The sequence below is a fragment of the Muntiacus reevesi genome, chromosome 16 (genome assembly GCF_963930625.1).
Source record: "Muntiacus reevesi chromosome 16, mMunRee1.1, whole genome shotgun sequence".
In the NCBI taxonomy this organism is placed as follows: Eukaryota; Metazoa; Chordata; class Mammalia; order Artiodactyla; family Cervidae; genus Muntiacus; species Muntiacus reevesi.
Window position 1 is genome coordinate 62,229,942 of NC_089264.1, and position 27,557 is coordinate 62,257,498.

The following is a 27,557-nucleotide window of genomic DNA, read 5'->3' on the forward strand; positions in this document are numbered from 1 at the left end:
ACATAGGTTATGTTGTGAACCAACTTGAATTTGCGAGAGCTTACAATAATATTCAATGACCTATGAATTATTCCTTTTTAAAAAATTTGCCATGTTTGCTTTTCAACTTAAGAGTGAAAACCATCACCTAGTTTCTTATAATACTTTTCATTTTACATAAAGAAATATTTGCGGCCTTTTGAAATTTTTATTGTCTAATATTTCAAACGTATATCTATTTGAATGGCTTAAAAGAAAAAAAAATCTTAATGGGATTTAAAGGTAAATTAACTTAAAGGTAGTGAGTATACCTCTGGAAAGGGTGACTTTACAGATCAAACGTGGATCACATTGCATATTACAGACCGGTTTCAGAGCCTAGTGCTACAAATGAACGCCATTTGAGAACAGGAGGGAGGCATCTCAGAGAAGCAGCCAGAACTCCAGGATGAAAACAGGAAAGCAGCAGCTAAAACAGGTATGTTGTCCCAAGGCTTACCAATTTACCTATTCATTCAACTAACACTCATTTAAGATTTGTTAGCTGCCAGATGAACAAAATAGAGTTCCTGTCCTTAGAGAACTTTCTGAAATAATAAATACATTAAACAAACATACACAAATGTAAATAAACTATGGAAAAATACTTCCAAGTAAGCTAAGAATCTATTTTAGGGAGTTTAAGCTGAGATCTAAAGATACAAAGCATTTAGAATAAAAAATATATGAAGAACACAGCAAGAAACAGGCAAATCCGACATTTACCTATTGCAGGGAGAGTTTACTTAAGAGGCAAAAACAACATATCCACATCAGAGTAATATATTCCAGCATGATGAAACGTTCTACATATGATACAAGTAACCCATGTAGACATTGTTTGCTGTATATACTATTTCTGGGGTATTAATCCCTTGCTCTATAGAGTAGTCCCTGGGAAGAAGGTAGTAAGAACTGGCCCATAAAAAGTTTCAAGGGACTTTTGTTTCCAGCACCCTCACACACCTCGTGCCAGTCTCCCCCACCCCCAGGGCTGCCGTTTGACTGCCCACATCCTGTCTAGTTTTCCTAAGAATGCTCCTTTATTCTCACTCAGCTGTGTCTCTGCAACCCAATGGGCTGTCATCTTCCAGGCAAGAATACTGGCGGTGACATTTCCTTCTCCAGGGGGATCTTCCTGACCCAGGAATCGAACCTGAATTCCTGCACGGCAGGCGGATTCTTTACTGCTGAGCCCCTGGGGAAACCCCTTCCTGAGGATACCCCCTCAATGACAATGACTACATGAGCAAAAACTGAGATGTCCCAGTTTACAATTCGTTTTTCTGATTTGTGAATCAATCTGTAAGAGAACTCACGACATTAAGTCACATTTCTCTATTATCATAGCTAAGAATTTCTAAGCACTGTATGCCAGACACTTCACAAAGTGACGTGCATTTTTTCAGTTTTGAATTCTTGAAGCAAACCTATTTTCTCTGTTGTAAAATGAGAATGGCCCCACTGCGTAAGCTGTCATGGAGGCTAAACAAACCCAAGAGGTGCTTTAAAGCAGCTACAGACATAGCTGATGGGAGCCTGCTTTAAGGCACAGCAGACTCAGCCTGGTGCTCTGTGATGAGCTGGGTGGGCGGGATGGAGCGGGACGGGGAGCGCGGTCTGAGGAGAGGATGTGTGTACACACGTGGCCGATTCATTTAACTGCACAGCAGAGACTAGTGCAACATTGTAAAGCAATGACACTCCAATAAAAAAAGTTAAAGTAGTGCAGACACAGAATAGCTAGCACTTATTGGACACTACTATTTCTCCTTGTTTCTGTTTTACAGATGAGGAGTAAATGAAGTCTAAGAGAAGTTAAGTAGTTGCCCAAGACCTCACAACTAGAAAAGGATAGAACCAGAACTGGAGCCCAAGCAATCTGGAACTAGACTGACCTCTTAACCCCTACCTCCTGCAGTACAATTATTAAGACAGTAATGAAAAATGCCCCAAAGTTTAAAGCCCAGAATTACACTGTGAATTCACTCGTTCATCCATCAAACGCCTACTGAGCACTGCAGGGAGTTGAATAGTGTCCCCCTCCCCAACCCCCCACAAAATTAATGTCCACCTGGAACTAAATACGTAACTTTCCTTATTTGGAAATAGGGTCTTTGCCAGTGTAATTGGGTAAAATGAGATTATACTGTAGTGTGGGCCCTAACTACAGAGCGTGTTCTAAAGAGTCAGAAAAGGCCACACACAGACAAGAAGGCCATGTGGAAATGGGGGTGAACACTGATGTATCTACAAACCAGGAAACGCCGAGGACTGATGCCCCAAGCCGGAAGCTGAGAGAGACGTGGAAGGCTTTCTTTCTCTGAGTCTCTGAGGATGGAGCCAACCCTGCTGACATCTGACCTCCTAAACTATGAGAGAATAAATTTCTGTTGCTTCAAGCCACTCTGTTTGTGATGATTTGTCACGGCAGCCCAGGAAAGCTAAAATCAGCATCTACCATGTGGCTAGGCGCGGTTTCCCTCTCTAGAGTTACAGCAGTGAGCAACACCGCACCCTGCCCCTGTGGAGCTTTCCTGCTCGTGAAGGAGACAGATGATAAACAAACACAGAATGTAAGATAGGTACTGTGCAGCGTTACGGGGGAGAAACACTGTGTGAAGACATACCACAGCCAGATGAGGGTAGTTAGGGATGTCTAGGAAGTTTCTGCCTACAAATGTTTTAACTTAGATGAATCTAGACTGTGGAATTTCAGGCTATATTGGATCATTCTTCATAGTACCATTGAAATACATGCCTTTGCATTAATTGGAAAGAAAACTTAGTAAGAACAGCAGCTTGGCAAGCAATAGACCTAAACTTGCTCGACAGACCAAGATTCCGAAACACAGGAAAAGGATAGACACCCTGGCTCTACACGACCTCACTGACTGTAGCCTGCCAGGCTCCTTCCCCTGTCCATGGGATTCTCCAGGCAAAAGTACAGGAGTGGGCTGCCATTTCCTTCTCCAGGGGATCTTCCCCACCCAGGCATTGAACCTGGGTCTCCCTCATTGCAGGCAGACTTTACAGTCTGAAGCACCAGGGAAGCCCTTATTTGAGATTATCTGAATTTTATTTAGATTTGAGGAGTGAAATTAACTGAAATACAAACACTAGGTGTTGTTCAATCCCTAAGTGTTTAAACTGAAAAAATAAAAGATTTCAACATAAATATGCCACAAACTCCAAAAATTAAACTAATAAACTTTTATAATGACACAAGTAAACAGGACAATAAGGCCATCACATTCACATTTTTATCTGTGTCATTGTGAATGGCCATTTGGTAACTTTTCCATTCCTCCCGAATTGGCTTAGATTGAAGCAAAAAGGTCAACATGTACCACTTTAATAACTTCAGAACAAATTAGCGTTAAGCATTTGGACAAAATTTAATTTCATTTTGACCTTAAAGAATTTATTTCCTCCCCTTGCACTCACTGCACAGCAGCTTCTGCAGTGTCCTCAGGTCACGCCTTCAGGGCAACAGACACCGTGGGAACCGCAGGCCTGCGCCCCTGAATCCCAGCACAGCGGACCCTCCAGCCTGGCCTGCCTCCCCCCACCTTGCTCCCTGCTTTTACCCTCATCTGCATAGTCTTTTCTCCACAAAGCAGTCAGAAGACAGTTATCTTAAAAGAACAGTAACAAATTATTCAGTTCAGTTCAGTCACTCAGTCGTGTCCGACTCCTTGCGACCCCATGAATCGCAGCATGCCAGGCCTCCCTGTCCATCACCATCTCCCGGAGTTTACTCAAACTCATGTCCGTTGAGTCAGTGATGCCATCCAACCATCTCATTCTCTATCGGCCCCTTCTCCCGCCTTCTATCTTTCCCAGAATCAGGGTCTTTTCAAATGAGTCAGCTCTTCGCATCAGGTGGCCCAAGTATTGGAATTTCAGCTTCAACATCAGTCTTTCCAATGACTACTCAGGGCTCATCTCCTTTAGGATGGACTAGTTGGATATCTCTGCAGTCCAAGAGACTTGCAAGAGTCTTCTCCAACACCACAGTTCAAAAGCATCAATGCTTCAGCGCTCAGTTTTCTTTATAGTCCAACTCTCACATCCATACACGACCACTGGAAAAACCACAGCTTTGACTAGATGGACCTTTGTTGGCAAAGTAACGTCTCTGCATTTGATCTCTGGTTCCTCTGTCTTTTCTAAAACCGGCTTGAATATCTCGAAGTTCACGGTTCATGTATTGCTGAAGCCTGGCTTGGAGGATTTTGAGCATTACTTTACTAGTGTGTGAGATGAGTGCAATTGTGCGGTAGTTTGAGCATTCTTTGGCATTGCCTTTCTTTGAGATTGGAATGAAAACTGACCATTTCCAGTCCTGTGGTCATTGCTGAGTTTTCCAAATTTGCTGGCACATGAAGCGCAGCACTTTCACATCATCATCTTTTAGGATTTGAAATCCCTCAACTAGAATTCCATGACCTCCACTAGCTTTATTCGTAGTGATGCTTCCAAAGGCCCACTTGACTTTGCATTCCAGGATGTCTGGCTCTAGGGGAGTGATCACACCATCATGATTATCTGAGTCATGAAGATCTTTTTTGTACAGTTCTGTGTATTCTTGCCACCTCTTAATATCTTCTGCTTCTGTTAGGTCCATACCATTTCTGTCCTTTATTGAGCCCATCTTTGCATGAAATGTTCCCTTGGTATCTCTGATTTTCTTGAAGAGATCTCTATTCTTTCCCATACTCTTGTTTTCTTCTATTTCTTTGCACTGATCACTGAGGAAGGCTTTCTTATCTCTCCTTGCTATTCTTTGGAACTTTGCATTCAAATGCATTCAAATCTTTCCTTTTCTCCTTTGGTTTTTGCTTCTTTTCTATTCACAGCTATTTGTAAGACCTCCTCAGGCAGTCATTTTGCTTTTTTGCATTTCTTTTTCTTGGGGATGGTCTTGATCCCTGCCTCCTATATAATGTCATGAACCTCCGTCTATAGTTCATCAGGCACTCTGTCTATCAGATCTAGTCCCTTAAATCTATTTCCCACTTCTACTGTATAATCATAAGGGGTTTGATTTAGGTCATACCTGAATGGTCGAGTGGTTTTCCCTACTTTCTTCAATTTAAGTCTGAATTAACAAATAATTATTCCCCACTTAAAACCACCAATGGCTGCCCACTGCAACTAGAAATTAACTCCAGTTCCACACCATGGTCTATCAACCATGCTACGAACTGGCCCTGGATCCTCTTTCCCAGTCACTAACTAAGCTCCAGACACACTGGCTCTTCCACCAATTCCTCGGCCAGGCCAAGCATCTCCCAACTTAATGACTTTCTCCTTGCTGCTTTCTCTCACTCACAGACTTTTCCCTCAGAACATCAAATGAAGGTCATTCAGGTCACAATTCAAATGTCCCCACCTCAGAGGGACTTTTTCAGTTTAAGTAGTTAGTGCCTTAACATGCTCCCCATCCCCCCCATCACTTTCTGTAACATTTCTCTCATCTTTTAATACCGCTTACTGTACATGAAATCACGTTCATTTTATTGTGTGTGTATTTCCTGCCTGCTTTCTTCCACTCTTTAGCAGGTCCCTGAAAGGACTGCCATTATTTCCAGTACCTAAAAAGTACCCATCACACAGTAAAGGCATCTGTTGATTGAATAAATGAATGCACAGTTGTGTAACTATGGGTTAATTAAGCTCTGCGCTACTAGCCAAGCAAATAAAAAACAGCAGACTGTGTTATTCACTCAGTCTTCTGCTCACTAAATTCTTCTGCAAAACTTAAGAAAACTTAGCAAGAACAGAAACCCAACAAACAGACGTGAACTAATCTTCAAGTCTGTTTATTAGGCCAAGATCTTGAAATACATGAAAAGAGCTTCCAATGTGGACACCTAATCATTTAATTAATATTCATTTTAGATTAGAGTAAGGTAATGACTTGAGTGTAAGAGCTCTGATTTAGCGCTTCTAAAACACCAACCCAGTAACTCTAACATAGGGAAAGATAAAAAAGAAATCTAAAATTAAAACAAAAATACAATAAAGAAAGGAATGACTGCCTTCCATCTTTAGACACCAGCTAATACTTGACTAAGGAACATAACATTAAACAAACTGAGTTAAAGGAAGCAAAATTTTAAAATCCTTCTTAGTACTTCCACCACTTTTTAGTACTACCTGTCGATTACTATGTTTTACAACAAGCATTAGAGTTTTATACACTGATAAAATTATAGGCTCCTGAATGTTTAAACAGTAAATATTCTACATTAAAAATTTGGTATGAAAAATTTTAATGAAAACATTAATTGTAAAAAATTAAATATCAAAACCATTTAAATGACTTACAATTCAAAGAAATTCAGCTTATTGATACTTCTCTATCAGCTTGTTTTCAAAAGGATTATTTCCAGCTGAAAAAAAATCTACCAATAGGACTGTGGTAAGAAGAAATCAGAATAACATACATAAAGCTTATAAGCCTGTGTTCTGCATATTTTGCTCATAAATATTAGTTTTTCTTTTATTATTACTTTGAAAAAAACACATAAAAGTATTACAGAACATGCCAACTTCAGGTAAAAGCTTCTTACATGAGAAATAACCACATGTAAGGATTCTAGCCTAGCATTTTTTTTTAAAACAATGACATTTTCCTCTGAGGAACATACTACATAAAATTTTAATAACTGATAAAAATTCCTCACTAATAAACCAACTTCTGGAGTCTAATTATATGGCTTCATGTTATAATTTAAGAGGTCATTTAGAGAATATATGTATTTTAAAAAGTACAAAGTTACATGATCAGGAAAAGTACCTTTTAATAAGTAACCACAACATTCTGAAATATTCCTCTAATTACACATATGGCTCAGTTTCATCTTAATTTTGCCAAAAAAGAAAAAGATGGCTTGAAATAGTAAATGAAATAGGTATATTAATACAAGGAAGCACAACAAACAACCGACATGTTACCTTGCCACTATCTATGCCTTATGAAATATTTTACAATTTCAGTCATGCTTTTACTATTAAATACTGTTATAGTGCCACTTTTAGTATGCTAATTAAGGTAAAGCTTAACATTCTATCCTTCTAACAAGAGTTCAAAGAGAATACAGAGATGAATGTGAATATATACTGTGTTCTACAACATCTGCTTTCTAATATTACAAATTTAACAATTTATCTAAATCTAATCTGAGGTATATTAACAAGTCAAACATTTCTAACCCACAGCCCGGGCTGTGTACCATGCAAACACTGCTGCCACAACTGCGCACAGTGGGAAGAGGTAATATTTATATTTCTGCCGCAGGGATAGCTCAACTGCCACTTCATCTCTCTTCCTGTTCTTCTTCCGACGACCCTTCAGTCTGTTTTCAAAAGCTTCCAGTTCAGCCTAAATCAAAACAGTATTGCTTTTATTAAATTCAATACACACATTGACTTAATTTTTCCACTCAGACAAAAATAAAGTGGGGAAATGTTTTAACAGTAATGGTATATAATTAACACACAGATTTGATTTTTTAAAAATACTGTCTTTCCACTACTGACCATATTCAACAAATTCAGAGTTGAGGTAAGAAGAACTGGAACCAGAGAGTGGTCTAAGAGACTATTTCAGACTGATGGCCTGCTTTTGATACTAAATATAGAAACATCTGATTTAAAATATAGACATTAGTTTTGTATGGCACCGTTAACCTGTAGTTAATGGGGCTCTATAATACAGAGCTTCCAGCAAGTGCAAACAGATGCCACATTAGGATAAAGATACCTATAATTCTAGTTTTACACAATGCTTGTAACAAACATTAACGACTTGTATGGAAGAAATTCAAGTGAGTGAAGAGAAAAAGCTGCTAGAAATTGATTCCTCTCAATCAAATACATTTAAAAACAGAGTAAAAGTTCTTCAGGGGAAAAATGCTTCATACTTTAAACCAAAATGACTCCTTTAGAAAGTAGAATTATATAAAAACTCATTCTAAAAAATAACTTTAAAAAAAGGATACTTAGATGACACTTATTATAAAGTGTAGATTTTTAGTCTACTGTAAAGAACTTACTTCTTAAGCTTTAATGCATGACAGTATAATATGATACACTGCATTGTTATTAACTAAAGCCTGATACTTATTAATGTATATGTAATATTCATGAAAAATTCTGTAAATGTTCATTTAAAAGAAGGAAACAGAAACTTCAGTTAACATATCCATAGCTTTGCTCATAAACCACGTCTGAAGACCTAACATATATTCAATACTTAATTTAACACAAAGTGACATTATTCAATGAACCAAAATATCAAAATATTCTCAAGTGGTTGTGATATACCGCAAAAGGTCAAAATATATTAAAAGCATTCAAACTTGAGAACCACTGACACAGTAAAATAACTAATGCATCACTGATGACTCACAGTTGTCAAAAGTGGTTTAAATTATGTTCTATAAACTGTTTAAAAGGCAGTAAATAGACTGCCTTTAAATACACTATCTTTAAGATTTCTCTCCATAATGGCTTATAAAAAGGGGAAGGGACACCCTAGACTATTATTAATAATCTCCAGGATTCCAGTCAACCCATGTTTTATTGCAATAGCTCTGATAATTTATTTTTGATATTAGGCAAATCAATTTTACAGAACATAAAACATGAGAGGTTATTTTATCCCACCTTGCTACATGAGTTGTTTTTAATGCCCTCTCTCAAGACATGCAAATTTCAGTTTCTTCATTCATAATGGTGGTAGTTTACATACAATGTACACTGCTTGCTAAGCATTGAAGGATCTCAAAATGCAAACTGACAAAAAATTACATGTCACTATTAAAAAGTTAAGCCACTCTTTGGAATATATGATCAATAAATATAGTATTTGAGCAAACAGGAGGTATAAGAATGTACTTGTTATCTAGGTAACACATTTTATCTTGAATGCAGATAAAAATTCAAGAATTCTTGAATGCGTTCAAGAGTCTAATGGGGAAATAAGGAGGTGTATTATTAAAACAAATGTATTGGTTAGTAAATAGCACTCATCTGTCACAGACAACCTACAACTCAGTAAGATGAGTGAAGATTGCATTCCAGGGGATGCCTTAAAACAGATGCTGCCATGTCCTGACCCCCCGTCACTCAAACCAAAAGAGGAGTTATCTCTGGAGAATGGATGAAATCGGCAAGGAAGTAATTCGGAATACACAAAATATACAGAATATCTGGGCACATACAAGGTCCCATGCTTCCTTTAGGGGTTCAGGATACCTGGACTGAAACAAACAAATGGATAATTTTTGTTTTACAAGGAACGATGTTTCAGTCCAGAGTTGAGCTGACCTAGTTTATATGTTATGTTCATATGTTTCCACGTATCTTGTATTTGCATAAGAACTAACAATTATGCAAAAAGACCTGAGTTTGGGGGTTTTCTGTTACCTGTTGCCTTCGTTTTTCCTCTTCAAGGGCAGCTTTGGCTTCTGCTTCTTTTAACTGTTTACAGACATTTAAAACTAAATTAGCATCATAATCACCAAATTTTATACAGAATTTTAACATCTTTCCTCCCAGGCTCCACTAACCTATAACGACTTCTGGGAGCTTCATGCTGAGAATTATTTAAAGAATCATAAGTGTCCTACGCTGAGAAGGGTTACCAGGGTACCATCTAACAGAGAGTGAGGGGCAGCAGGGTGCTATATCTTACTCAGCTGAGCAGCTATAAGATACCGGATCATAATTCAGAGTTACAACACTGTAAACCGAAATACTTTTAAAACTGGACTTTTACTCTTAAGTTACCATATTAAGATTAGAATCAATTATTAAATATTACTGTTTGCCTAGAGACGAAATTGACCATTTTCCTAAAACGCCCTCTCTGGAAGGGAATCTTTAATTTCAAACAAAACCAAAAGTTTATTCACTGATTGGATTAATGGAGGCAAACAGTGACACTAAAAGTAACCCACACAGCAAAGAATCCTAAAATTTTATTTATGTATTATTTTAACATAATTTTCAGGAAGTTTAAACTAACATTAAGATGAGTAACTATGTTCCAGAGTACATCCACTAACTGGTACAGAGTATGGGAAAATCTAGTACACACCAGCACATCTGAGAGTTTTAAAATAGGCCTACACACTAGGCTTTTATCACAAAAACAAAAAAAGGATGAGATTTCAAGTTCTTCATAATAAGCACATAAATTAATAAACAACATAAATAAGGAAAGGCCACTGACACATTAAAAATGACGCTTAACGTGACGTTACCTCAGATGCTTTCTGCTTCATCTCTTTGCATGCTGTGTCACATTCTATGGAAATCTGATTTTCACGTACTTTGTTGCACTGCACTTCCTACAAATAAAATTTTTAAAAATTTTACTTTAAAAGATTTCCCTCAAAGTTGTAGTAACTGCATGCCAAAAAAAAAGCAAAATTTCCCTAGCAGCTTAAGATTATGCCTATTATTTCATTTTTATTCTTCATTTCTCTTTATCACTTGCTATTACTCTTCTGAAGCCTCCAGGGAGGTGAGTAGTGCCATCCAACACAGCTAGCCGAGGCAATGGAAATGTTCTATATTCACAAGGGTAGTGCTTCCCACACGTGGTGCCTGAGTACTCAAAGTGTACTGAAACCAAGGAACTGAATGTCATGTCACATATTATTTAATGTTGATCATTAAAATTCTAATTTAAATAGCTATAAGTGGCTGGTGGCTGTCACCACAGTGTGGCTCTAGAGTCTTTCGGAGAGCTACACGTTCTTCTCTCAATCATTTATCTTTTCAAAAAAAGCTGAGGTGAAAATCATTCTAAAACTTATTTCTGTACTTCACTGACTCCTTAATGAAAAAATAAAAAATATACTTTTATTGATGAGGTGACATCAAGACTATAGTCAATTTGTGTACTAGTAAAGTGATGCTTAAAATTCTCTAAGCCAGGCTTCAGCAATACCTGAACTGTGAACCTCCAGATGTTCGAGCTGGTTTTAGAAAAGGCAGAGGAACCAGAGATCAAAAATTGCCAACAGCTGTTGGATCATCGAAAAAGCAAGAGAGTTCCAGAAAAACAACGATTTCTGCTTTCCTGACTATGCCAAAGCCTTTGACTGTGTGGGTCACAATAAACTGTGAAAAATTCTGAGAGATGGGAATACCAGACCATCTGACTTGCCTGTTGAAAAACCTGTGTGCAGGTCAGGAAGCAACAGTTAGAACTGGATATGGAACAACAGACTGGTTCCAAATAGGAAAAGGAGTACATCAAGGCTGTATATTGTCACCCTGCTTATTGAACTTATATGTAGAGTACATCATGAGAAACACCGGGCTGGATGAAGCACAAGTTGGAATCAAGACTGCCGGGAGAAATAGCAATAACCTCAGATATGCAGATGACACCACCCTCATGGCAGAAAGTGGAGAGGAACTAAAGAGCCTCTTGATGAAAGTGAAAGAGAAGAGTGAAAAAGTTGGCTTAAAACTCAACATTCAGAAAACTAAGATCATGGCATCCGGTTCCATCACTTCATGGCAAGTAGATGGGGAAACAGTGGAAACAGTGGCTGACTTTACTTTTGGGGGGGCTCCAAAATCACTGCAGATGGTGACTGCAGCCATGAAATAAAAAGACGCTTGCTCCTTGGAAGGAAAGTTATGACCAACCTAGACAGCATATTAAAAAGCAGAGACATTACTTTGTCAACAAAGGTCCGTCTAGTCAAGGATACGGTTTTTCCAGTGGTAATGTATGAATCTGACAGTTGGACTATAAAGAAAGCTGAGTGCAGAAGAATTGATGCTTCTGAAGTGTGGTGTTGGAGAAGACTCTTGAAAGTTCCTTGGACTGCAAGGAGATCCAACCAGTCCATCCTAAAGGAGATCAGTCCTGGGTGTTCATTGGAAGGACTGCTGTTGAAGCTGAAACTCTAATACCTTGGCCACCTGATACGAGCTGACTCATTTGAAAAGACCCCAATGCTGTGAAAGATTTGAGGGCAGGAGCAGACGGGGACGACAGAGGATGAGATGGTTGGATGGCATCACCGACTCAATGGATATGGGTTTGGATAGACTCCGGGAGTTGGTGATGGACAGCGAGGTCTGGCGTGCTGCGGTTCATGGGGTAGCAAGGAGTTGAATGCGACTGAGTGACTGAACTGAACCGTAACAAAATAAGTGGTCTTTATTTTAAATAGTCTAAAGTTTGCTTCTGTAGATCTTTTGTCTGCCCTTTATTCATTCCATACTTCTTGCTGCAAGATGTCATTTTTGCTGTAAGAGGTACCAAGTTGCTCCTTTCTCAGCACACCCTCACGAACTAGTTTTTTAGTTCAAATCTACCAGAGTAAGGAAGCGAGATCATCAAATCCTGAGCAAAGGACATACACTGTGATGAAAGGACTTTACAGTACAGAATTTTGGCGGCGGTTGGTGAGTCTCGCCATCCAACGATAGTCCAAAGGAAAAATAAATGGACAAACATTAGAGACAAAAACAAATGCTGCTTGTTAGTGGATATTGAGTCTATCAGTCTGGAAAAAAGATCACTGTATCTTTTCTCATTCAAAAGGTACTTATAAAGCACCTATTACATGCCAAGCATGGCATTAGGGACCGGGGATACAATAAGGAAAAAATTAAAATGGTAAACGCTAAACTAATAATAATAATAATAGCAGCTGCTATTTACTAAACATAGTGTAGTCATGGTGCTAAATGCTATATAAGCATTATCTCTTTTATTCCTTTCAATAAGCCTATGTAAACAAAGTTACACACATCCTAGAGTCACAAAGCTCTTAGTCATCAACCTGGCACAAAGTATAAAGGAAGTCAAGAGGAAGGAACACCTAAGTCCTTTCAGAAGGAGGCAGAAGGAAAGAAAACCTTCCCAAACCACGAAAAAAGCATAAACATGAAGCATATGCACTATGCACTAAGTACAAACAGGATCCTACAAAATGGGGCAGTGAAGGGAAAAAACTTACATGCTATACAGAAGGAACATAAACAGTATCACACATTACAGCGGAATACAGCCGATGTGCTAGTGCACCTAAGAGGCAAATCAGAGAGAGGACTAGCAGGTGATCTGCCTGGACGAGCCGGCAAAGACAGAGCCCGCTCCTGTGCCATATACCTAATAAACGCTTGTTTCTTCCCCAAGTAAAGAAGAAACAGTGAAGAACTTGGGTTGGAAATATTATATTAGAGGCATGGAAATCTGCTATGAAGGTGTTTTCAAAGTCTAAGAATAAGCCGTTGCCAGTACTAAGGGGTGGTAAACTGCACTTGGATAGTAAGATGAGGTTTGAGAGAAAACCTGAGAAACATTTCAGATTAAAAGTGATTTGACTGAGTATTGATTTTCATATAGAGGTGATCCATTTAAAAACCTAAAACTTAGGGATCCAACTCCAGAAAAACTTAGGCCTATAAATTTAAATTCAGAAATTAACCATCCCAGGAAATGATTGTTGGAGCTGTAAAAGCAGAAGAAAAGCAAAGATCCTCAGTAAAAGCAAAAGATTTTCAATAAATATTTGCTGAATAGATGAGTAAATGAGTAAACTGAAAGAGTAGCTTTAGTGAACAACCGTAAGAATGTGAAGAAAACAAGGAGTTACAACTGTAACTGAGAAAGGGAAAATCAGAAGTAAAGAAAAGAAATCTTCCTAAGAGTCCACAGTGTAAACAGGGAAGTCAAGGAAAAGAGAACGGACCTGAGTCCTTTCTAAGTTTCGCCAAACGGTATGCAGTTTGCTACCACTGAGCTTTCCAATCATTAGCTTTTGCCCTTTCACTCCTCCATGACCATAACTTTTATCTTTTTTTTTCCACTTTAACCATAACTTTATCTTAAAATTAACTCTAAGTTTGAATGTCATTTTATAATTTTATAAGGCTGAGTATGTGAGGTCTTTTTAAGGTAACATTTTCACAACAGAATACTGAATATAAAAAACTTTTATAAGTAAGAGCAACAAAGGTTAATTCCAGACCATTTCTTAAATCATGAAACTCACTTCATTACTTACCCTGTCACTTATGTGGAGACCTCAAATCTAGAACATGGATTCTGCCCAAAAAGCAGCACTGAACTCAGTTCCAATATAAAATAATCCTCTTTAACTATTAAATTGCAGAAAACTAAGCTGCCAAACAATGATGATTTTTAAAATAAGCATTTACAGAAATAGATAGGCCAATAATGAAAAAACTCTTAAGAAATAAGAGCTTAAAATTAAAAAGGCAAAAAATTAAAGTCAAAGAACTACCAAAACACACTCTCCCCACCAAAAAAAAAAAGAAACCAACAAAAATGTACATAGAAAAGAATTTTTAATAACTTAAAATATTTACCTTTTTTATTCTTTTACAAGGACATCTAAGTTTCACCTTTTGGTTACAATTAAAGGGACATTCACCAGGATGACACATTTCTTTGCATCTATGACCACAAGGAAGCTAAAATAAAACCAAAATAAAACAATTACATATTTATAGTCATCTCTACTTCCTCTTTCCCCCAACAACTATTTTAAGAAAAAGTCAATTACAATAGGGTCAATAAATCTTGGACAACTGGCTAAGTTTATCATTTTTTTCTTTTAGATATAAATAATCTTAATTCCCAGAAATGTTCAATATTCTCTCTGGTTCCACTCCAAGAGTACACCTTACATCACTCCTGAGGCTAGTTAGAGCCCTGTGACTACGTTCTGGCCAATGGAATGTAATCGAGAGTGTCTCCATGCCTTAAAGCTTTTAAGAGCACAGGTCTATGCTCTTCCCTTCTCAGTGTACTGGTAATGAGGGTATCTAGAGCAACGAGGCGGAGAAGGCAATGGCACCCCACTCCAGTGCTCTTCCCTGGAAAATCCCATAGATGGAGGAGCCTGGTAGGCTGCAGTCCATGGGGTCTCGAAGAGTTGAACACGGCAGAGGGACTTCACTTTCACTTTTCACTTTCATGCATTGGGGAAGGAAATGGCAACCCAATCTAGTGTTCTTGCCTGGAGAATCCCAGGGATGGGGGAGCCTGGTGGGCTGACATCTATGGGGTTGCACAGAGTTGGACACGACTGAAGCTGAAGCGACTTAGCAGCAGCAGCAGCAGAGCAACGAGTATCCCATGAGTCACAGAGAACAGAGCTGCCCTGCTAACTGGGGTCCCATGGAGCACAGTGACACATCTATCTTCCCTTTCATTGCTATGTGAGGAAGAAAATTTCCTTGTCCGTAAGCCACTGTATTGTGATACAACTGCTTAGCCTTTTACTCTAAAAGGCTTGCCATTCTGAATTAAAACATACCAAATAGGAAGCCAAACCAACTCAGGAATTGCTGTGACGTCTATGTGTTCCTTGACTTTATATATTGTTTTTTTATCTCAGTCAAGCTTTCAAATGAAAGGGTTCTCTTCTTTTTCCTATTCAAATCTTATACAAACTTCAAAATGCAGCTTAAATCATCATTAAAGCATGGCATGAGTTTGCCTACATTTGAAAAACAATAATAATCTATTTCGAAACTGTTGTGACAAAACCTGTATTATTTTCAACTTAAAAAACATTTTTAAAGCTACTTCATACATTCCTGTATCTCCAACCAGAATATAAAAGACACCCACTGGCTAGGGGTTAAATTTCAAAATCATACTGCCTACAAGTGAACCCCAGATGCCCTGCTGACTAGCTATGGGACCTTGGGTAAGTCACCTGACTTTTCTGTGCTTCACATCTAAAAATGGGAACAGTAATAAAACTTTATAAATCTGTTGTGAGGATAAGATGGGCTTAATATATTTAGCTATCATAATAAAGGTTATTATTGCAAATTAGTTAAGAGCAGTGGTTTTTTATTTCTTTTTGTCTCTCATATTCACTAACAAAGATATTTACAAATAGTGGACACCTCAATAAATATCTGAATTCTCCAAATTCTAGTCTTTATGATTCACCAGACTGATCTTTCAAATTACTGACTCTACCACCCACTTTAAGAAATTCAGAACCCTTTTCCATTGTCTTTAGTCTCTCTCGAGTATGCAACCAGCTTTCAAATTTTTTAAATTTTTAGCTGAGACATTCATATCAAAACTAAATTTGGATCATTCAAACTGCATTTTCACTAATCCTAGCATAGTGCAACGTTACCTACTAGAATGAGTTCCACACTGGGCATTCCTGGGCCACTTCAGTCTTGTTTTCCTCTACACCTAATACTAGGCCCTCAACACAACCTAACAAGCGCATTTATTCACTATCAAACACCTGTCTCAGAGTATTTGTTTCAAGGACTCCCTCACCTCCCTCTCACCTTCATTCTTGCCAGTGCCTCTAGCCTGTCTTCATAAACAAGACAGACACTTGGCATTAGCTCACCACCTATCCTTTTTTCCCTTCCAAATGTCTTTACAGCATCTTGTTCTTTCCTTAATCTCAGATGTAATTACATCGGTCATCTTCTCTGAAAGTAATTAATCACTCTACTTTAAATCAGTGATTCTGAAGTGGAACGTGAATAGGGAAACATATCAGAATCAGTAGGGGAGATCTTTTTGAAACTACATAGACTCATGGCTACAGTGTGGTCTCTCACTGATCATTATTCTGTCTCTTCGGTGTGCTGGGGAGAAAGGAACTTTGGTAGACTTCTAAGATGCTATATTTTTTGACCTAGGTGGAATTATATGATGTTCAGTTTTTAACCATTTTTTATACTGTACATGTATGTTCTATGCACTGTTGAGTATGTAATCATTTCATTATTTAAAAAATCAAATCACATAACCATTTCCCTGTTAGATATGCAGGCATGTATTATTTCAAAAGCCAGATTATACTCTGAAAGGGCAGAAAAGTAGTCCCAAAGAAAATTGCTTAGAATGTAAAATATATACAATGACTGTATCTTCATTACAGATTTCACAGCAAAAAAAAAAAAAAAAAAAAAAAAAGACATTTTTTAAAAAACATCTAACCCTGGTATTCATCTAAAGATGAGATATCCTACCCTTCCCATTTAAAGTGAGATGGTTTCCTCTACTCTGCTGCTGCCGCTGCTGCTGCTAAGTCGGTTCAGCCTTGTCCGACTCTGTGCGATCCCACAGACCCTACTCAGCCCTTAATATCATTCTACTAGCACTTTGGTAAGTCAAAATAAATGGCTTACCAACAAGCAATATTGTCTAGTTCAAAATGTCTCATTTTAATCCCAATAATTTTAAAAGCTCTTTAAAAATAATTAAAGAAAGTTTGCATATCAATATTATTTATGGGTAAATATCCATATCATCATCACCATAACTGGGACATCCATAGCATTTACCATATACTAAGATCTTTACCTGTTACTGACTCACTTAATATTCAGCACTCTGAAATGAGTGTTGCTACTGCCTCCATTTTACACATGAACAATCCGATATACAGAGACATTAAAAAATGTGTCCAAGTAAAAAAACAGAAAAGTTTGCATGGGAATGATAAAACCAAATGCAGAAATGATTTTTAAAAGTAGAATTGTATATACGAGGCATGGTTTAAATAAAGGTTCAGTTCTTCATGCTATCTTTATATATTTCCTTTAAGTTTAACTCAAACTTAACTGAACAATCCAATAGACACGTGGCATGTATATCAGAGAAGCAATGTAAGAACACACTTTATGCCATCCCCACAGTTCACTCTTACACTCACACTCAACAGACATTTACCAACTACCTAACAGGTACAACCAGGGACTGGATACGAAGACAAATATGACATAGTCGCTACCTGTAGGAAATCTATAGTATGATAAGGGGAAGAGAAAGCAAACAGGAATTTATCAATGCATCAAAATTTGTCATAATCCTATATCTTAAGTCTGAGTCTAAGATAAATGTGGCAAGTTCAGAAAGACAGTTCTTGGTTGATACCATCATAGTCTACTGGTTCTCAAACTGTGCCAGACCAATATTATCACCCTTATGTAAGAGTTTATTAGAAATGCAAATTCCTGGACCTCCACTCCAGGCCCACAAAATCAGGAACTCTGGCGTGGGGCCCATTAACCTGTTTTAACAAGTGCTTATAATGATTCTGATGCACATCAGAGTTTGAAAACCACTGCTGTAGCCTTATCAAAACATAAACTAGATTGAATTCTATTAGACATAATAATGTTCACCTGTCTACCCCGAGACTGTTCTAAACCTTAATAACCATATGGACTGTTCCCAACGTAAGGATATATTTTTCAAGAAAGTCCAAGGAGACACTAGCAATACCAGAATGTCCTAGAATTAAAAAATGATGAGCATGGGAAAAATTTTTAAATAAATAGTACATATTCAGCTCCAGTCCCACCCAAATGTCATAACAGGATCCAAACAAATCATAACCAAGGCAATGCTAAATTGCAAATTAGTGATTCCTGAATTAAACATTTATTTCTGACAGCAATCTCATCCCAAATTACTGTTGTCAGATTAAAAATAAAACATCCTCAACTACTTATTACCTGAAACTTGAATCTGAACAGAAGAAAATCTATTTTAACAAGGGGAAACTCAGAATTTGACGAATTCATAAAATTAAATTTGAAATATCCCACGCCTCTAGTTTCACTTATATAAGAAAGACAGGATTATTAAAATAGCATGTATTGCTTGAAATTTCTCCTTTTTGTAATCTCACGTAACTTTTAAAATTCCCAGGTTCAATTTCCAATAGTTCTTAAACAAAAACCCACAAATGTGTCCAAAGTTTTAGTTAAAAGGGAAATACTGTTAATAAAAAGACATATCCTACGTTGATTTGTTTTTTCTTTCATCTAAGAGACAGACTACTATAGTTACGACTTTGCTGTCATCTCCTCCTGATTCTAAACAGGATAAGAAACACTTAGGTAAGTATATAAAGACAAAGAATTAAAGAAAAGAGGCGCTACCAGTACACTTACAAGTAAAGAGAATTCCTTCATAAATCAAATAACTGTCACTTCCCTACTCCTAAGACCAAAAAAGGACTGTCTTAACTTTTAAGTTGGTCAAACAGAGATAGACTGCTTTGGTTTCTCAAAATTACTGCCGGGATAAATTCCCAGTGAGTTTTTACCTTTTAACTCTGAACAATTTTTCTGAACTACTTTGGATACTTTTAGCTTGAAAACAACGCATGTACCAGCATCATAATCTCTAAAAGCATAACTTCATATATGAATGCTTTATACCAATTCAAATAATGAGCTTTAAGGTTTACACACACACATGCATGATCTGCTTTTTCTACTGTGGATTTACTGTCCAACTGCCCATGAGTCACACAGTTTCTAATCTACTTATATTTCAAGATGGGAAAACATTAGATCATTTAAAAAAAAAAAAAAAAAAAAGTCTTCAAAGGGTCATTCCTGCTCCTACTATCCCAAAATATTACAAAGAGATGTGCATCTACCCGAGCTACAAGTTTCTACACATATCAATCACATTTTGCTTTCTGGGCCCATGTATCTAGTGGGTCCAAAAAAGACCTAAAATAAGATGAACAAACAACAAAACAGAAACAATGCCCAAGAAATACAACGTAAAAAAGTTGTATTAAATCTTACCTCTTTAGGACACTGATTTTTACAACAACTCAAGAGATTCTTTTCATTTACATCAGCTGTGGTTATTTTTCTAAAAAGATGAGAGGAAGTTTTGATGACAGTCAAAGCAAAGTCCATTTTATCATATGGTTTTTCTAAAAACAGCTCACAATTTCAAATAGCAATGCAATAAGCTTATCAGAAAAACTTTTTTCAGTTGTTTCTGGATTAAGCTATTTATTAATGCTAGAAAATTATTTTATATCAGTTCACTTGAAATCAGTCTGTGCTTTTATATCTGATTCAGGGGGTAACTCTGAAGTCATAAACATCAGTGAATAAAACTACTTTCTAACAAAGAGCTGAACAGTAGATACATGAGTCAGTAACCAATGACAATCTAAAAATCCCCATCATACATATCTCACTTTTCTCTTCATTATTACCTTTCCTCTCTTTTCTTTTATTCTTTCTTTTCCTATTCCTTTCACTAGACATAATTGCTAAAATACACCTGAAGTTTAGCCTCATTAATGTTAAAACTATTATCTTAAGTATCTGTATCAAATTAGCTAAAAACCTGTACCCTAGATAACGCAGGTAATTTTCTTGACAAAGTTTCATGTAATAATAACATAGTTTTTATACTGACTCTATAACTGAAGTTTTCATACTGGCTCTATATTTTCATTCTTACAGGTAAAGTGCTCCCCTCTGAACTTAAGAGGCAATATTATTTTGTTCCTGTTTCTCTATAATTAGGAACAAGTTTTTCAAGGCCTGTATCTTTTATAACTAATTTCTATAGAAGAAAGTGCATGAAGCAGAAAACGACTAAAAGGAAAAGATGACTTATGAAATGGAAAGTAAATGAAATTATCAGAAAAAATACTGAGACTGAAGAATTCTGTGTAAAAACATGGATTCAAGAAAAGGAAAAAAGAACTCTATAGCTGTGGTAATGGAAACCACTTCAATCCATCTACCTCCAAACATTTCTACCCAAAATCATTCAGCTCATTAATAACAAACAGAATCACTGAAATTCCATGACATCAGCAAAACCAGAAGACAGAAATTTCTACAAACTGCAAATGACCTGTAGGTAGACAAATTAAACACCAAATGCAAGCAGAGCTGTTTCTCAAGCTCCCGTAACAAATCTTTGCAGAGAGCTTGGCAAAGATCTGGAGAAATGAGAGGCAGGAGAAGACAGGGACTGAGCTAATGCTGCACCAGGAAGAAGAAGTCCACCACAAACGTGAAACACTGAAAAAGCCCTGGTGAATCAAAGCAAGAGAAGAAGCTTCTAAAAAGTATGCAAGAATCAAGAAGCCAGTGTTAGAAAGGCAATGCACTGTGAAAGAAGGTAAAAGGAAAAGGTGTCCTTTGGAGACCACATGACAAAGGAACAAGAAGCACGAGGGGCAAATTTAGGACACTGCAAGACCAAAGAAAACAAACTCTTTGGGACATTCCTGGCAGTCCAGTGATTAAGGTTCCATGATTCCACTACAGGGGGCATGGGTTCGATCCCTGGTTGAGGAACTAAGATTCACAGAGGGCACAGTCCCAGAAAAGGAAAAAAGAAAACAGCCTCTTTTCATTAGTAACACTCATTAATAAAGCAAAACTGTCCTCTTAACTCTTCTTACAAAATTTCTAAAACTAAAAATTGTAATTTTTTAATTTCAGCAGAATAATTTTAATATTCAAAAAGAATAAAATCTGACTTCCCAATTTAAACCATGAGTCTAGAGTATAAGTGGGAGACGGAAATGGCAACCCACTCCAGTATTCCTGCCTGAAGAATCCTGTGGACAGAGGAGCCTGGAGGGCTGCTGTCCATGGGATCGCACAGAGTTGGACATGACTGAAGCGACTTAGCATGCATGCATGCATTGGAGAAGGAAATGGCAGCCCACTCCAGTATTCTTGCCTGGAGGATCCCAGGGACAAAGGAGGCTGGTGGGCTGCCATCTCTGGGGTCGCACAGAGTTGGACGCGACTGAAGCGACTTAGCAGCAGCAGAGTACAAGTGACAGAAATATTTTTAAGATACTATTAGCGTTTACTTTGGCCACCTGATGCGAACAACTGACTCATTGGAAAAGACCCTGATGCTGGGAAAGATTGAAGGCGGGAGAAGGGGACGGCAGAGGATGAGACGGTTGGATGGCATCACTGACTCGATGGACATGAGTTTGAGCAGGCTCTGGGAGTTGGTGATGGACAGAGAAGCCTGGCGTGCTGCAGTCCATGGGATCACAGAGTGGAGATGACTGAGCGACTGAACTGATTACCATTTTTCTGAAAGTATGGCCCAAAAAGTCAGAAGTAAACTCATATTCCCAAATTTCATCTGAGTAAAATATACTTACAAAAATTCCACTTTACAGATGGGTTAATTATGTCAGATCATGATTAAATAGAAGAAAAAAATGAAAAAAACTTTCCCTCCACATAATCCACAAGCAAAAACTTACATTTTTAAGTAAGGAAAATATGGAAGTCATATCCTAGTACGGTAATTGCATAACAGTAACATCTGTAATAAACAAAAGCCTACCTTTTAAATCAATGATTTAAAAATTGTGCCTAAGTAACTATGTGCAAGTCAACTTTGAACCAAAAATTCTAGCTGACACTGGTATTTGAACAATCTGGTATAGGAATGCTTCTGCTGTTTCTCTAAAAGCAAATTTTTTCCTAACAAAATCTTACATGAAATACCCAAATGGAAAAAAGAGAATTTCCCTGGTTAAAATCCAGATAAAGTATCTGGAAGGTGAAACAGCCTACATTTCTTCCTTCCAGATCTCTACCGGAAAATCGAGGCCTTTGGCCTCTAAGGACCACATTGAAAAATATTCCTTAAAGTATTCTATAAAAGGTTCTGAATTACAAAAAAGTTAAAATGGCTGGTGAAACAAGAATATTTCTTCAGACTACTTACCTACATTCCACATAAAGACTTGTGATCTTGCAGTGACATTTGATCCTGAGCATCTGAGCACAAGGGGGGCACTCTCCAGGGTGACACGGCAGAACACACGGGTGAGGACACCCTGACGGCCGTGACTTAGAGCACCCTTCCTCACAGGGAAGGCATTCCGGGCCAGCCTGGCAAGTACCAAGGAAATAAATCACTGACATACAGAAATCAAACATTTCTATACAGCTAAAGCTATACAATTTATATCTCATTAGAAGGAAGCACCTCTGCAGATCTCAGAAATTCAGCTAATAAAACGGTGCTGTGCTTTCACTCTTCTAAAAATATTCAGATGAATAACAGCAAGATTATCAGTGGGACCATTACTCACAAAGATTTTTGCTACCATCTCATCTGATCAAACTGCTTTCCCTTTAAAATGGACGTGATTACATGAAGCTTTCCTACTAAAATGTAAACTACGTCCTAGTCAGTGGTGGGGGGTGGGGGGTGGGGGGGGAAATAGCGTAAAAGCTTACCAATTTCCACTCAAGAAGGATGACCATCATCTAACTAAAGGAATCAACATACTGTTAACACATAGCTAAAAATTACCAAAGCATTCAATGTTCTAGGAATGTTAATCGCATCTGGCCAAGGAGAAACACATATAGAAGGGAAAGAAAATGACTAGCAGTCTATTTTTTAATGCACTTCAGTGAACCAAGATTAAATTACATTTATAAATAAATGGACCTTAATTTAGCTCAACAAAGTACCTCTTTTGTAATCATGGCTGAACTTGGGAACAATAATGTTTAACCCTCATAACTCAGTATCCATGTCAACTGCTCTCATTTATTCATGTGAAATGCCAGGCTGGATGAAGCACAAGTTGGAATCAAGACTGCCAGGAGAAATATTAATAACCTCAGATATGCAGATACACCATCCTTAAGGCAGAAAGTGAAGAGGAACTGAAGAGCCGCTTGATAAAAGAGGAGAATGACTTAAAACTCAACATTCAAAAAACTAAGATCAAGGCATCCGATCCCATCACTTCACGGCAAACAGATGGGGAAACAATGGAATCAGTGACAGACTATTTTCTTAGGCTCCAAAACCACCGCAGATGGTGACTGCACCCATGAAATTAAAAGACGTTTGCTCCTTAGATGAAAAGCTATGATAAACCTAGACAGCATATTAAAAAGCCAGAGACATTACTTTGCCCACAAAGGTGTATTTAGTCAGTTATGTTTTTTCCAGTAGTCACATATGGATGTGAGAGTTGGACTATAAAGAAGGCTGAGTGTAGAAGAATTGGTGTTTTGAACTGTAGTGTTGGAGAAGACTCTTGAGAGTCCCTTGGACTGCAAGGATATCAAACAAATCCATCCTAAAGGAAATCTATCCTGAATATTCATCGGAAGGACTGGTGCTGAAGTTGAAGCTCCAATACGTCGGCCACCTGATACAAAGAGCTGACTCATTGGAAAAGACCCTGATGCTGGGGAAGATTGAAGGCAGGAGAAGAAAGGGACAGAGGATGAGATGGTTGAATGGCATCACTGACTCTGCACATGAGTTTGAGCAAGCTCCAGGAGTTGGTGATGGACTGGGAAGCCTGGCGTGCTGCGGTCCATGGGGTCGCAGAGTCAGACACGACTGAATAACAACCAACACAAATTCAGTTCTTTAGCAGATGTGTATTAGTTAAATTATTAAATTACTAGACCAGAGAGATACTTTGTTGAGCATCTCTATGTCTTTTTTAATTGACATAAAATTCTAAGCTATTTTTGACATGCAGGATTACAAAGAAAAAGTGTTTCAATTATCAAACATTATAATTTCATTTTTAAAATATAGATTAGCTTGTTCCATCAATACTTATTCAGCATTATGTGTCAGATATTGTCCCATATACTGGGAATATGCAAGACTGGACAGGGTCCTTGGCCAAGGAATTTATATTTAAGTAGGGGACTATAAAGAACGTAACAGAATATCTTCATATATACTGAGAAAAGATAAAGCAGGACCTATAGGAGACTCAGTAGAAATGTTACAGTAAAGAATTTTAAAAGTTTCTGAATTATTTAATTTTCTATACATAAATTAGAATGATTACAAAGTTATCTTCCAAAATAATTTTCATTGACATACACTGCAGTAGTCTTCCCTGAATGTGAGACAGGGATGAACTTGTAGCTAAAGTGAGAAAATTGCACATAACTTATAACTCATATTTTGCCAGAGCAATTCACTGCCTAGGAAGCCATGTCAAGTAATCCAAGGTAACTGTAATTCCCCACCATCATATCACTTCTTTAAATGAGTTTTTTCTGACTCAGTTGATATTCTGGCCATACCATCATACGTCAGCTATTCTCTAAAGAGATTTTGAATCAATATATTAGTTTGATTTTATAAGTCCAGTATCTTCCTCGTTTTATCATGACAATATTTTTACTAAGGATCAAGGTATGGCTCAATGAAGAAATTATAAGCAATACAAGTTACATATATATTTACACACGAAAAAATATGCTACAGACATTTATGTTGCCATGTATTATAATTACCAAATCAAAGACCAAAACATCTAACAATGCAAGTGAAATTTTCAATAACACAATTCATATAATAATTTTAACATTTGTTATTGTAACATTACTTAGTAATAAAATGAAGCTTAAAAATGTTTGACTTATTCCTTATTAAGCACACTACTAGAATTATTAGGATTCCCTACAAAATGGAAACCCAAGAAAAAACACTAATTATTTTAAAAATAAAATTTTATATTATTTGAAATTTGATTAGCTACATTTCTTTTTCCATGTAAAATGGCAATTTTTAGACTTTTTTTAAGGTTGATATCTCATATGCTTGTAAAATGCTTTTAGTAAATCTCACACAATTTACACATATCCCATATTTGTGATGTTATTTACTGCCCACAGAGAATTTATTAAAATCGTGAACATCACCTAGTACCCATTTTAGATTTAAAAAACAGCTGAGAGCAAATGCTCCAGACAAAACTTTGAGATACAAATGGATAGCAGTAGAGGTAATACTGCCGCTACTAAGTCTAAAAGGGACAATTTCTGTACTTTTATCATAAAATCAAATCCTATGTATTAACACAGGTACAGCATGCAAAGAGTACCAAAGTAAAAGGCATGTTATCATGAGCTAGCACAAAGATGCAGAGAGAGGTACGCCAAGTGTTACAGCTGGTTGTCTTAGGAAAAGCAAGGAAGGAGGAGGGATAAGGGCAAGAAGAGAGAGAGAAATTATAGCAAAATATTTATGGCATGATTATTAAAAGAAAGTGTTTTAAGCATACCATAACCATGTATACATTCAATCCAAGGACATTACCTTTTTATTGCCAGTGCAGGAATCTGTTTCAGTTACTTTGTGACACTCTTTCATACATGTATGATTCTGACAATTTAAGGTTCGTCCACAAACTCTCTTACAAGAATAAGGTCCTACAGCATGACACGGTATAGGGCTCACCTTAAAATTTAAGAAAAAAAGAAAAAATAGCAATGTACACACATACACAGCCTACTGGAAGCATGTTTCAAAAATGATTGTTATTCATTTGAGAACAAGTTCTATCTAACACATTTCATTAATAATTACTATCAAAATCAAAGTGACCTATCAAAAAAATCCAAAGAATGAATGCCAAGAAGCAAAATATCCTATTCCTAAAAGGGAAACTCAACAATATAATGCTTCTGTAGTGAATGCATATTCATAGGCTAATTCTCAAACAAAAGCATTGTACATTTTTGAATACTTAGTAGACAAACTCTTATACTCTTTAGAGCACTAAAAAGACAATACATTGACTTTGTTATTTCTAACAGCCATCATATAGAAGAGGAATATATTAATAGATTGTAAGCTCTAGTTAAAGCTTGTGCCTGTAACTCACCTCATGTTTTCCAAGACATTCCCTGTAAGAAAAAAAAAATGAAAACATTATGCATTCTTCAAAAAGAATATTTTTAAAGCAACGATGCTAACGCTACTGGTTTTTGAATTATGAATAAAAGATAAACACATACGGAAATAATAAGTGATTACAGAAAGATTCCAGGATACAAAGTTAAAATACAAAAGCCAACTGCTTTTCTATTTACCAGCAATGAACTGGAATTTGAAATTAAAAACACACCACCATTTATACCAAGGCTTCCCTGGTAACTCAGTTGGTAAAGAATCCACCTGCAATGCAGGAGACCCCGGTTCGATTCCTGGGTCAGGAAGATCTGCTGGAGAAGGGATAGGTTACCCACTCCAGTATTCTTGGGCTTCCCTTATGGCTCAGCTGGTAAAGAATCCGCCTGCAACACAGGAGACCTGGGTTCGATCCCTGGATTGGGAAGATCCCTTGGAGCAGGGAAAGGCTACCCACTCCAGTATTCTAGCCTAGAGAATTCCATGGACTGTATAGTCCATGGGGTCGCAAAGAGTAGGACATAGCTGAGCCAACTTTCACTTTCACCATTTATACTAGCACATACAAAAATGAAATACTTAGATATAAATCTAACAAAATAAATAATAAGATCTATATGAAGAAAACTATAAAACATTGATGAAAGAAATAAAAGTAGACCTAAATATATGAAGAGATACTTCATGTTCATCTTTAGAAAGGTGCAATGCTGTTAAAACGTCACTTCTTTCCAACTTCATCTAGATTCAACACAATTACAATCAAAATCCCAGCAAGTTATTTTGTGTATATCAACAAACTGATTCTAAGATCTATATGGAAAAACAAAAATCCCAGGATAGCCAACACAGTACTGAAGAACAAAGGCAAAGAACTGACACTACCCAACATCAAGCCTTATTATAAGGGTACAGTGATCAAGATAGTATGGTACTGGTGAAAGAACAGACAAACACACCAATGGAACAGACAGAGAGCCCAGAAACAGACTCACACAAAGACAGTCAACTGATCTTTGAC

The 27,557-nt window shown here is 37.2% G+C and overlaps 1 protein-coding gene across 5 annotated transcripts in view; it reads right to left on the minus strand.

The window, feature by feature from the left end:
* Positions 1-5,830: 5,830 nt before the first annotated feature.
* Positions 5,831-27,557, minus strand: part of NFXL1 (nuclear transcription factor, X-box binding like 1) — a 54,152-nt gene continuing 32,425 nt past the window's right edge. For all 5 annotated transcript variants that reach the window (XM_065907368.1, XM_065907367.1, XM_065907366.1 and 2 more), the window contains exons 16-23: positions 26,511-26,532; positions 25,943-26,083; positions 22,571-22,737; positions 19,636-19,705; positions 14,401-14,505; positions 10,299-10,385; positions 9,460-9,513; positions 5,831-7,411 (exon numbers count right to left, since the gene is read on the minus strand). In XM_065907368.1, the coding sequence (XP_065763440.1) occupies positions 7,238-7,411; positions 9,460-9,513; positions 10,299-10,385; positions 14,401-14,505; positions 19,636-19,705; positions 22,571-22,737; positions 25,943-26,083; positions 26,511-26,532 (820 nt within the window). In that variant the 3' untranslated portion in view covers positions 5,831-7,237. The remainder of the gene's footprint in view (positions 7,412-9,459; positions 9,514-10,298; positions 10,386-14,400; positions 14,506-19,635; positions 19,706-22,570; positions 22,738-25,942; positions 26,084-26,510; positions 26,533-27,557) is intronic.